The sequence below is a fragment of the Clarias gariepinus genome, chromosome 24, assembly GCF_024256425.1.
Source record: "Clarias gariepinus isolate MV-2021 ecotype Netherlands chromosome 24, CGAR_prim_01v2, whole genome shotgun sequence".
In the NCBI taxonomy this organism is placed as follows: domain Eukaryota; kingdom Metazoa; phylum Chordata; class Actinopteri; order Siluriformes; family Clariidae; genus Clarias; species Clarias gariepinus.
This window is the reverse complement of record NC_071123.1, coordinates 24,174,402-24,186,634: the sequence shown is the minus strand read 5'-3', so window position 1 is coordinate 24,186,634 and position 12,233 is coordinate 24,174,402. Positions and strand designations below refer to the sequence as shown.

General features: G+C 40.0%; 1 protein-coding gene across 1 annotated transcript; it reads right to left on the bottom strand.

The window, feature by feature from the left end:
* Positions 1-4,301: 4,301 nt before the first annotated feature.
* On the bottom strand, positions 4,302-10,482 carry hmgn7 (high mobility group nucleosomal binding domain 7). Its single transcript, XM_053484857.1, has 6 exons — positions 10,276-10,482; positions 8,494-8,520; positions 8,321-8,350; positions 6,830-6,877; positions 6,355-6,462; positions 4,302-5,131 (listed from the first exon to the last, which is right to left on the bottom strand). Exons 1-6 carry the CDS (start codon positions 10,288-10,290, stop codon positions 5,072-5,074), a joined length of 288 nt encoding a protein of 95 aa, XP_053340832.1. The 5' UTR covers positions 10,291-10,482; the 3' UTR covers positions 4,302-5,071.
* Positions 10,483-12,233: the final 1,751 nt, after the last annotated feature.

The following is a 12,233-nucleotide window of genomic DNA, read 5'->3' as shown; positions in this document are numbered from 1 at the left end:
AGATGTTATCATCAGTTAAGTCTTTAAAATGTTTTAAGTGGATGTCATTGTTTGTGGCTGAAGAGAAAAGAAACAAATTCGCAACACTGCTATGTTTTTTTTTTAAGATAAATATTCCTTTTCTTCATTTCCTGTAAAAAAAAGACTTAATAAAGTATTTTACATTTTTTGCCTTGGAATTGAATGAATCTTTCCATTACATTTGAAATATAGAAATAACATACTGATTAAAAATAATTTCACTTTATTTACTTTTTTTAACAATAAACTGCTATTTATTTGAACATTTCTATATAACTCTGCATAACTTCTAAAGCTGGTTATGATTGCTGTAGTAGAGACCTGGCTGTTCCCTTTGTAAAAAAACAACAACTTTCATTACATTTAGCCTAAAGTTTTTGCCTACACAAGTTAGCCTGCTACAAGATACCTCTGAACATGTCGACCATGACTTGACCATGAATCGGTCAAACTCTGTAAAGAGCACAGAGATTCGTGCCTTCCGTTCAAGGTTGGCTTGTGTTCCTATTCGGGATGTTGTGGCTTGTTCTTGTTGAAGAATTTCCACTCTGGTCTTTTCCTCAACTGTGCATATCTCGTCAGCACTTCATTAAGAAGCCTTCTGTATCACACACACACACACACCACTGTGGCTATTTTCATTGCTTATTCCTACATAAAACCTAACAACACTCTAAACTAGCACATCACTCTACATGCAAAATAATACAATAAAAATGGTTAACTGCAGAGACAGAACATTTAAAAAATACTTATATTTATACTACAAAATGATAAGCATTACCTGTATTTGTGTTCTTCATTTGGATCCAGCACATAGTAATAATGCACCACCAGTACATCCATGAGTTCATTCAGCCTGGTGCACACCTCCAGCATCTAAAGAAATCTGTTGCTAATAGGTCTTATCAAGCTCTTGGAAGAAAGATGGAGCAGACTCTATAACTCTGAGAAAATCTCCTTCTGTTTTGGTGACTTCTCAATATCATAATAGACATCGGAGCAGAAATTTTCCACTTCTGTGCTGAACGGACTTATGAGGCCGCTGGCAGCATTGAAAACCATGTGCACGGTGTCTTCAGACACGTCAAGGTATGGGTTCTCCTTCCTTGCTTGAGTTTCAAGGCCAGACTTTTTTCCTCTCATGACTGCACAGTTGTCAAGGAGGATGCTGGTAACTTGTCTCCACTCAAGACCATAAGTCTGCATGACATCTTTAAGTTCCAGTATGAGGGCATTTGCAATGTTGACTTTTCTGTTTGCCAGATGTTGTGTTATTACTCTGTTGCTTTCATTATCAAAAAAGCGAACAAGCACATTGAGTATTTTATCCATATTCAAGGTTGTTGCTTCATCAACACTGAGTAAGAACATGCATTTTTTTAGTTTCTCAGACAACTGTAATGCAATTCCATGAGTGTTCATGTAACTCGCATGTTGATTTGAAACCGACAGGCTAGTTAACGCTTTTTTGTCTTCTGCCAGTTTTTTACACAGGGTGACCAGTGGATGCGAAATTCTGAATGACAAATCATGTTTTGCATGACCAAATGAGACCATTCCATCTCATTTGGTCATGTTCCTGCTGCTTTTAAGAAGGCGAGGGTTATTCCCACCCTCAAGAAACCCTGCCTGGCCCCATCAGAAGTTAACAACTATCGCCCGGTATCGCTGCTCTCTTTTCCAAAATTCCTGAAATAGCTGTTTATAACCAAATGTATCTTTATCTCTCACAGAACAACCTTAATTATCCCAACCAATCTGGATTTAAAGTGGCACATTCCACAGAGACTGCCCTTCTGTCAGTCACTGAGAAGCTCCATGCTGCTAGATCTGCTAAACTGTCATCTGTCCTTATCCTCCTGGACCTGTCAGCTGCATTTGACACGGTGAACCACAAGATTCTACTATCTATTCTTACAAGCCTTGGAATTTGTGGAACAGTGTGGCAATGGTTTGCTTTTTACCTAGATGATAGGTCATATGAGGTAACATGGAGGGGATCTACATCTGCCCCACGTAGACTCTCTACTGGTGTCCCGCAGGGCTCAGTACTTGGTCCTCTTCTGTTCTCCCTCTATACCATGTCTCTTGGTAAGGTCATATTATCGCATGGATTTTCATACCATTGATATGCAGATGACACCCAACTTGTTCTCTCCTTTCCTCCCTCTGACACTCAGGTTTCCACCCGGATCTCAGCATGTCTGGCAGACATCTCATTCTGGATGGCTGCTTATCAGCTAAGGCTCAATCTCAGTAAAACCGGACTGTTGTTTTTTCCCTTGTGACTCATCCCCAGGTCAAGACCTTGTGATATCCCTGGACAACAACCAAATCACTCCTTCAGCCACCGCCCGCAATCTTGGGGTAACCGTGGACAATCATTTGTCATTTTCCCCACACATCGCTAACCTTACTCGCTCTTGTCGATTTCTTCTTTACAATATCAGAAGAATTTGCCCATTTCTTTCTTCACAGGCTACTCAGGTGCTTGTTCAGTCTCTTGTTATTTCAAGACTGGACTACTGCAACTCACTCCTGGCAGGCCTGCCTCTGTCCACGATTCATCCTCTGCAACTGATCCAGAATGCAGCAGCACAGCTCGTTTTTAACCTTCCCAAGTTCTCCCACACCACCCCACTCCTCCGCTCCTTGCACTGGCTTCCTGTAGCTGCTCGCATCAAATTCAAAACGCTGATGCTTGCCTACAAAGCTAAAAATGGCCCAGCACCCACTTATCTCTCTGCGCTAATTACCCCACGCACTGCACTACATTCCCACCGATCCTCCAGCACTGCTCGCCTCATCCCACCATCTCTTAGGGATCGAGGGCGGCATTTATCCAGGCTCTTTTCTGTTCTGGCACCTAGGTGGTGGAATGAACTTCCTCTAGATGTCCGTACAGCAGAGACTTTGACTATCTTTAAACGACGATTCAAGACACATCTGTTTCTCCAGTACTTGGACTAACAACCCCCCCCCCCACCCCAAAAAAAAAAACCCACAACCTCTTCCCAGTTGTGTTGGACTAATAGCACTTAGTTATTAAACTAGTTAACCCAGTGTAAGTATGTATCCAATGATGTAAACATTAAAGCACTTTTTGTAAGTCGCTCTGGATAAGAGCGTCTGCCAAATGCCTAAATGTAAATGTAAATGTTCTGCTATAAATGTGCACAAACTTATTTTTAAATCGCAGACACGGTCAGTCATCGACAACAGTGTGTCAGCTGTAACAGTTGCTCCCTGCAACATCGTGGTAAGTTCGAGTGCACGGGCAGCGGCTCTATGACCGGAATAGATATCTTGGCTGCATTTCTGATCAGCGCTCTTTTTGTTCAGCCTGTGAGTTTAGGTGGATGGCCCTGTTTTGGTAGGTTTACAGTTGTGCCATACTCCTTCCATTTCTGAATAATCGCTTGAACAGTGCTCCGTGGGATGCTCAAGGCTTTGGAAATCTTTTTGTAGCCTAAGCCTGCTTTAAATTTCTCAATAACTTTATCCCTGACCTGTCTGGTGTGTTCTTTGGACATCATGGTGTTGTTGCTCCCAATATTCTCTTAGACAACCTCTGAGGCCTTTACAGAGCAGCTGTATTTGTACTGACATTAGTTTACACACAGGTGCACTCTATTTAGTCATTAACACTCATCAGGCAACGTCTATGGGCAACTGACTGTTGGGATCATTAAGGTTGTTCTGTGAGAGATAAAGAGACATTTGGTTATAAACAGCTCTTTCAAGAATTTTGGAAAAGAGAGCAGTGATACCGGGCACTCAGACCAATGGGGGCTGAATAATTACACACACCCCACTTTGCAGTTATTTATTTGTAAAAAATGTTTGGAATCATGTATGATTTTCGTTCCACTTCTCAAGTGTACACCACTTTGTATTGGCCTTTTATCAACCAATGTGGCTGTAATGTAACAAAACGTGGAAAAGAGGGCCGAATACTTTTGCAAGCCACTGTAGTTGAAGTTTTAAGGGCAGAGCTTTGTGTCCGTAGGTAGAATTAAACCTTTCTGATCATTAGATACAAAACCTTTTTGATGATTAGATCAGTTTGCCATCATGTACAATCTGACAGACAGAAATCTGTAAGAATTTAATGCTTTTAATTGATTCCACTTATAAATATGGCTGCTGTTCTAAAAAGTCTTGTCTTGCTGCATTGTCTTGTCTGATGTTACCGCAATCCCTCAAGGTAATCATGGAGGGCAAGTTCCACACTAATTTATTGTCAAGCCTCCTTAAAAGGTAAAATACTGAAAAACTTTCTTGAGGGAAAACTCCAATGATGGTTTTATTGAGTGAGATTCAGGGCACACTATTTTTTTTTCCACAAATAAATTCAGTGTTTAAAAAAACTTCACAAAACATATGATTTCTTTTTTTAAAACCCCTTAAATTCCAAAAAGGGAAAAGAAAACACCTGCAAACATGCAATTTTCACCCACACCCAAAACAATCAGAGTTTACCAGATTTACTTTTTCATCGCATCGTTTTAGTGTTGGGATTCATCCCAAACCATGGGAAGCTAACATCTAGACTTAGCAATTGTTTTTTTTTCTAAAAGAAAAAAAAAAAAAATAAACAGCAAACTGGGCAAAAACTTCAAAAACAAAAATCACTCTCAGACACACACACACACACACACAGCCAGCAATGCATCAACACCTTGAGATACAAGAACCGTCCATTAAAACTAAATAAAATCACAAATCAAACAAAAAAATTTATGATAAAAGCAAAGACAAAACTGAAGCAGTGCCTTTGCGCACCGCTCGTGTTAAGGACAAACATAGAAGAAGAACCCTGTCTGAAAACCCCCTTCAATCGCATTTGCGTTTTTGTGCTAAAAACCTGAACCGGTATTTACAAAATAGTTGATAAAAATATTCCTCTGGTGATGATTTGTGAAGAGAGGGGTCCATCTGGGGCTGCAGGAACAGAGGAAAGAAAGCGAGGGAAGAGGGAGGGGGGAGGAATAAAGGTCGGAGTGATGGGGAAAGAAAGAAGAAAAATGGATGGATGGCTGGGATGCTACTCGGCCTTAGTCTCCACCTTCTCTGGCTCCGGCTCTGCCTCCGGAGTCTTCTCAACCTGCATGGCGACAGAAACCAACCAATCACAGGTCAGACCGCAGCACCTGCACCAATCACGGCAGGGCTTTGAGTCAAGAAGCCCAATTTTCAGAAATTCAACCTTCATCAAATTGGCATTTCGGTCAATAAATCATTTTCTGCGCCCCTCTCCTGGTTCGAGGCTTTGAAACCTCAATGATTTTTCTTAATTGATTTTTCATGATCCGTCCACGTCGCTCCGCACACTGGGGCTAAACAACACGTCTTAAATGAAAAGCATTACACACTGTTACATATTCACCCCTTACCTCAAACCCAGCTCGTTAGCTAAGGCCTGTTTGAATTTTCAGGAATATACATTACATAACAAATTAATGTCTCTCCCTCAGTCCTTAACCTTCCTTTCAGCTCCAACATTCAAACTGCGCCAAACTCACCAACGTTCTTGATCACAAGCTTCCAGATGAAGAAGTTACGTATTCTTTTTTTTTTCATTTATTTTTTAAGCTAGTATCCCCTTTATTTCCTTCACCAGCAGGAAGAGTAAACTTTCCCACTTGATTTCCTTACTTTATAGATTTGTTCAAAAATTTGAGAAAAAAAAAACAACTAACAACCAGAATCAAAACTGATCTTCCATAAATGTTTACATTTTACATACCCTGTTTAATCGCTTAGGATTATTAGCCTAGAGCCTTACTTTTATTTTGTCTAAATGAATTGAGTTTTCTCATAATGCGGAGACTTTCTTGTCGTCGGGTTTACTCAGCCTGTAACGCTGATTTAAAAACTTATTCTACTTCACACAAACAATAAATCTTACTGATTTGCTAAAACATTTGCAACAAGTCAAGACCTCAGCACATATTATGAGTTTAACACTATTAAATGTAACTGTCTCAAATTTCTATAATCTGTAGAATGACGTCAAGCAACCAGCGTGGGTGGAGTTTGTCTATGAACCTGTTGTACCGAAGTGTCATTTATATCCCCTATTGAGAAAAATACCAAAATGTTTAAATATTCATCATCTGGGATTTTTTTTCCTCTTTTTTTCAAACTGAACAGGTGAGCAGCTGCATGTGAGGTCCAGGATCTTGCTCGTTCTATTACTTCTGCAGTGATGTTAAACACATTTTATAAATATGAATATAGTCAATGTGGTGTTTAAAAGTAAATAGACTGTGTGTGTGTGTGTGTGTGTGTGTGTGTGTGTGTGTGTGTGTGTGTGTGTGTGTGTACCTCGTTAGTCTTGGTCACTCCATTTTCCGACTGGTTCTCCTCCTTGGTCTCCTCGTTCTTCGCCTTTGTCTTTTTGTCCTCATTTTTGTCATTTACGTCCTTCTCTTTCTGAAAAGGTCAGACAGAGATAAACAGAGAAAAATATACTGTGGTCTTTAATTTTCTTGACATTAAAAGAACCAACAGAAACAACGTAAAAATAAGAATTAATCAGTACTGACAGTACTGAGACAGAACTGTGCGCATAAATGAAGCAGGATTTGGGTTGAAGCCCGAGTCTCATGTAGAGCTCTGGCGCCGCACTAGTGGCAGCCTGTTGCAGTAGCTCCCGTCCATCGTAACACGTTTTTTCTATTCTTTTTATATTTATTCATAGTTTAAATTTTTCTGTTACATTATTTTTGTTCTGTATTTGTTGCAACCATAACATTTAACTTTGGGATTAATAAAGATTAATAAAAGACTTTAATCGTACCTTAGGTGTTTTCTTGGGTTTGGGTTCAGGTTTAGGAGGGGTTGGTTTCTAAGGGTAACACCAACAACAAAAAATGTTTATTCATTTAACACAATGTGTGGTTACAGATCCAACATTCCAGCCTGGGGTACTGAATCAATTACATGACCCATCAATCAATTACAATATCCCCATACCTAGGCGGTCGATTTGATTTGTATTGCAATTCTGTATCCAATTTTATTTATCTATGTATCCATCCACACACGGCCGATTAAAAGTTAGTACATCCCTTCTAACGGCATGGTCATTCCTGATTTTTATTTCTTTCTACTGAAGGCGTTTATCCAAAACATATAATAATCTTATTTGAACAGTTGATATTGAGATGTATATCTGCTACTTCTGCTCTGTAAAGCTTCATAACGGCTCTAATCTGAGGTGCTGGTTGTTAATTGGTGATTTCTGAGGCTGGTGACTCTAAAAGAACTTCTCCTCTGCAGCAGAGCTCAGTTTTGGTCCTGCTTTCCTGAGAAGGTCTTCATGAGACACAGTTTCATCATGGAGCTTGACGGGTTTTACAAACGTGCCCGACACAATACAGTTCTTACCCCAACATTGGACTATGGTTCGGAAGATTCCAGGTTCAAACCCCACAACCACCAGGTTGCCATTGTTAGGCCCTTGAGCAAGGCCCTCAACTGCTCAGATGTTTAATGAAATTTTAAAAATGTAAGTCGCTCTGGATAAGAGCGTCTGCCAAATGCCCAAATGTAAATGTAAATCTTCACATCTTAGAATAACAACTGACTTCTTGTTGTTGTTAATTAATTACTTAATGCCATATGTGTTATTTCATAATTTTAAAAAAAAAAAAAAAAAAAAAAAATGTTCTAGAATGTAGAAAATAAGCCCAAACTCTTGACTGGTACTGCGTGTATGTATATATGTGACCAGTTTGGACGGTGCCACCTGTAGAATTATAGAGAAATAGCAACATTTTTCCCACCTCAGATCGAAACATGCACAGTATGAATGATATAAAATATTACAATTTAAAAATCAATTTTGGAGGTGATTTAAAAAGCCATTATAAATCATCAATTTTCCCCCATTTGTAAAACTCAAGTTTCATCTGATCTGAAGTCTAAATTAACATCCTGACCCCCCCCCCCTCCCCCACAGTCCTACTCAGTTCTGATTCTAGCATTGATTCAAACAGTGACTGTAAATGACAGATTTTATCTTATGCCATGTTGGCGGATCTAAACTAACTTCTACTTCACTAATGACAGGATGGGGTTTGCTCGAAGCCACAGGCTGTACGTTTTTATTGCTAACGTTTATGGAAGGAGTCTCCAATGCCAGAGATAAAGCGGAGATAAAGTTTTCCAAAAGCACTTTGCATCAACAGTCGAGTGCTTTAACATGTATGCTCACATTTCCGAGTGTGGTTTTATAGTTCTGTCACTGACTGGTAGTGTGTAGGGTGGAAACAAAAGAGGTACTTACTGCTGATAACCTGGCAGACCTTCTCTGAGGCTGTTAATGCAAACACATATACACAAAGTAATCTTCCACCTCAATGCAAACAATCTTAGAGACAACAAACTGGAAACGTTAAGAGACAGCAAATATTACTTTAAAATTTTAGCAATACTAAAAAAACAAAAAGATTTTATTACCTCCTCCTTGACCTCTCCATCAGTTCCCTAAGCACAAAAAAAGAAAGACCAGTAGGTCATGTTTGGGTTTGTTTATAATGTAAGGGATGTGTGTGGGTGTTGATGTTGATACTACAAAAGTACATTAAACAACAGTCAGTGGAACCTCAGCATATGAATTTAAGTCGTCCTGGAGGCGAGTTCTTAAAGCGAAACGCATTGTCCCAGACTAAATAATGTAAATGCAGATAATCCGTTCCAGCTACCCAAATATATTACCAATATTATCAATTTCCAACAGTATAATTCTATTTTTGCATATAAAAACAAATCAAAACATTTTGAAATGTAACTGAGGTAAAATATGAAATGAATAGACATTAAACCTCACTTAACCTTAATTTATGATTCGGCTGCTTCAAAAACCAAACTAAGAGCGGCGCCCTTTTCTTCTTGCTAACATTCTATGGACCCATGGTGCACAACATGCCTTGCACAACATGCAATTGTGTGCATTTTGTTAGTATCCTAAAACCTTGACAACGTTTGTTGGACTTAGGAACGAGCTCTTGGAACAGAACACGATATATGTTGTATGAACATTGTATGCTGGACACGTTTGGGATTAGTTTATTGTCCGTTTGTTTGTCTTTCTTGTTCTTTGGTTTTTATTAAAACCGGCACTCGAGATAAAAGCCCCACAAATTGTGCAATCTCTGATTGATTGTTTAATCCGAGTGTTACAACTGTGACAATGTCCGACAGACACGTGAGCTACTTCCATGTTTTGTTCGCATCTCACACTCGCATCTACAAATGTTCGCAATATGAGGTCTGTTCCTATCGGTGAATGTTTGTAACTCAAATGTTTGTAAGTCGGGGACTAGTGGGCAGATTGCGATGAAACAAAGCCTATGTGTTACCTAAGTTCGGCCAAATACACTTATTGAAATTCGTTAAGTAGTTTTTACGTGATGCATGGACAGACAGAGAGACAAACAGACGGACAGACAAAAATTCCCTCCAAAAATCTTGTTCTATTACTTTAACTTACATCGCCCTAAATAATTTTTTTTCACAAATATCTTTTTTGCTACAGTTTTATCACATGTAATAATAATAATAATAAGTAAAATATATACAAAGTGTATATAACATATATATGCACATGGAATATACTTTAAAATCTTGTGTATATAAAAGAGAAGAAGGGGGAGGGGCGGGGGTGCGCGGTCTCTCTAGAGCCATCTGGTGGCAAGAAGGCGCCATGACACCCTCTCCGTGTTCTCCGGGTGAACAAAGAAAACGGATTAAAATCACCCCGCGGAAGCGCCCTTTCCCCACACTAACACCCCAGACCTAAAGCGGAGGCCTCGGGGGATTTTTTCGCGCCCTTTCGAGGCTGGTTGGCGCCCTGGAGCGTTTAAAACTCGCCTGTTTGTCGTCGCGTCTTCGAAAAAAAAAACCAGGGGAAGTGTAGCGTTAGCGTTACAGCATGGCTGCTGCGGCTACACACACACACACACACAATCTCCCCTTCTCACACACACACACACACAGGCGCGAGTGCGCGCATGGAGCTGCCTGACTCCTGCCCACCGAGAGAACAGCAATGCCCGAGACACCGAACCCGCTCCATGTCCGTGACCGAACCACGGCGAGCCGAATCAGTCTAAACACTCAGATTCTAGAAAAGTCCGAAGGAGATTTCTATAAATATTTTTTTCTAAAGACGCCTCACTGTCTAACTGATCTATAAGGGCAAAAGTGTATCCGCATGCCGTGCTCGGCTTTTCTACATACCTTTCTCTTGGGCATGTTGAGCTTTTTTTTTTTTTTTTTGATATATTTTTTCCTTCTTTATGCAAAAAAAATGAAATGTTACCTAAATATATTTATAATCTTTTTAATTTCTAAATATATATTTATATATGTATAGAGACTCGGAGTTGACAGAGCAGGGGAAAGACTGTCCGTCCGCTAAGCACTAATTCTGTAGTAAACAGTGAAGCTGGGCTACATTAGAGCCAGTGGTTGAATGGGGAGGGTGAAGGGGCGGGGACAAGCAGTGACTGACACCTGGATCGACCAGTCAGCGGCCGCCGGTGCGCGCCGCAAAAAAGAACCATTCTGAACTCCGAACGCGGTTTAGGCGCGAAATCCTGACGCGTTTCACCCACCGCACGCGCGCTCTGATTAACCCTCTTCCAGTCACGTGTCAACTATTGTTATTAATAATGAATTAATATAAAAAATGCAAAGTTGCAGTAACTTTTAATGGACTAGTATACACATTATTGCTAAAAAGCGAACAAAAAAGTTCATTCCAAACAGAAGGTCTAATCTAATGCTTGTCGCCATGCCAACGACATGAGCTCAGTATTTACATACTAAAACAGTGAGATAAAATATTGCGCAAGATCAATATGAGACCTATCTATAGGCTAGTCGTCTACTATTTTCACACCCGTCGTTAACGATCCGAGTTTTTAAGAATTACATCCCCAAGGTGGCGCAGTGGCTTCCTGGTTTAGCACCATCGCCTCGCACCTCCAGGGTCCAGGTTTGATTCTGGCCTCAGGGTATGTGTGCGTGTGGAGTCTATGTTCTCCCTGTGCTTAGAAGGTTTCCCCCAGGTGCCCCAGAGACATGCAAGATTAGGATAATCTGCGTGCCCAAACTGCCAGTAGTGTGTGTATGTGTGGATAGATTGGCATCCAGGGTGTCCCTCACATTGTGCACTAAATCTTTTGAGATAGGCACCCAAAAGGGTGTGTAGGCGGTAAGTGAGTGTTCCCATGGTGACGAAGTGGTTAGTGTTGTGGCTTTGCATCTCCAGGGTCAAGGGTTCGAATGTGTGTACAGTTGGCATGTTCTCCCCATGCTTGGTGGGTTTTTTTTGTTTTTTGTTTTTTTTGGGGGGGGGGTACTCCGGGTTCCTTCCACAGTTTAATAATGATTGGTGTTCCAAAATTGCCCAGAGTGTGTGTGTCATGAGATGGGTTGGCAGCCCGTGCAGGGTCTACGCTGCCTTGTGCCCAAAGTCACCTTGTACAGGATAAGCTGTATGGGAGAAGAAGGTAAAAAAGTTTCCTCACAAACTCTATTTGGTCAAAGTTTTTTTAAACTATTTTAAAAGTAATTGAATTATTTAAAGAAAGTTAGTATAGCTTACATAAACTCTGACTCTTGCAAATAGTAAAGTTTTCTGACCTTAAAAGAAATATAACTGAATGTCCGCAGTTGTTACAGTGAGATGGCTAGTACAGTTATATAATGGCATTTAATACAAAAATACATTTTAAAAAATCTGGAATGTTAAATAATGTTGGTCTTGATTACTTGGACTAACATGTGGTTTTCTTATGGCCACACAACTGTTTAGAGTTTTTATCACATTGTGTGTTTGGAAATGCTCATACTTTAACTATTAAACTCAGCTCTGACTTCTACTTTTCATTGTTTACGACATACTGTAACTTCACCAAGTGTATGTCATCCCCATTCATGATTTTTTGGTTTTCTGAACTCATTTCTTCCAGAAAGATGAAGGTTCAGCACTATCCTTCCTGGTTTTAATAATGTGCTAAACCAGTGGTTTTATCAGCTGTGCTACTTGTTTGCATGTAAAAATTTTATTTAATCTCAATTAATATGGCAGCCACTTTGTCACATTGTGAGCATAAGCACTATACTAAAAATGCCTCATTGGTGTATATCACTGTGTTCATGGGGTTAATAGTATGAAAGTTGAAGCTTAC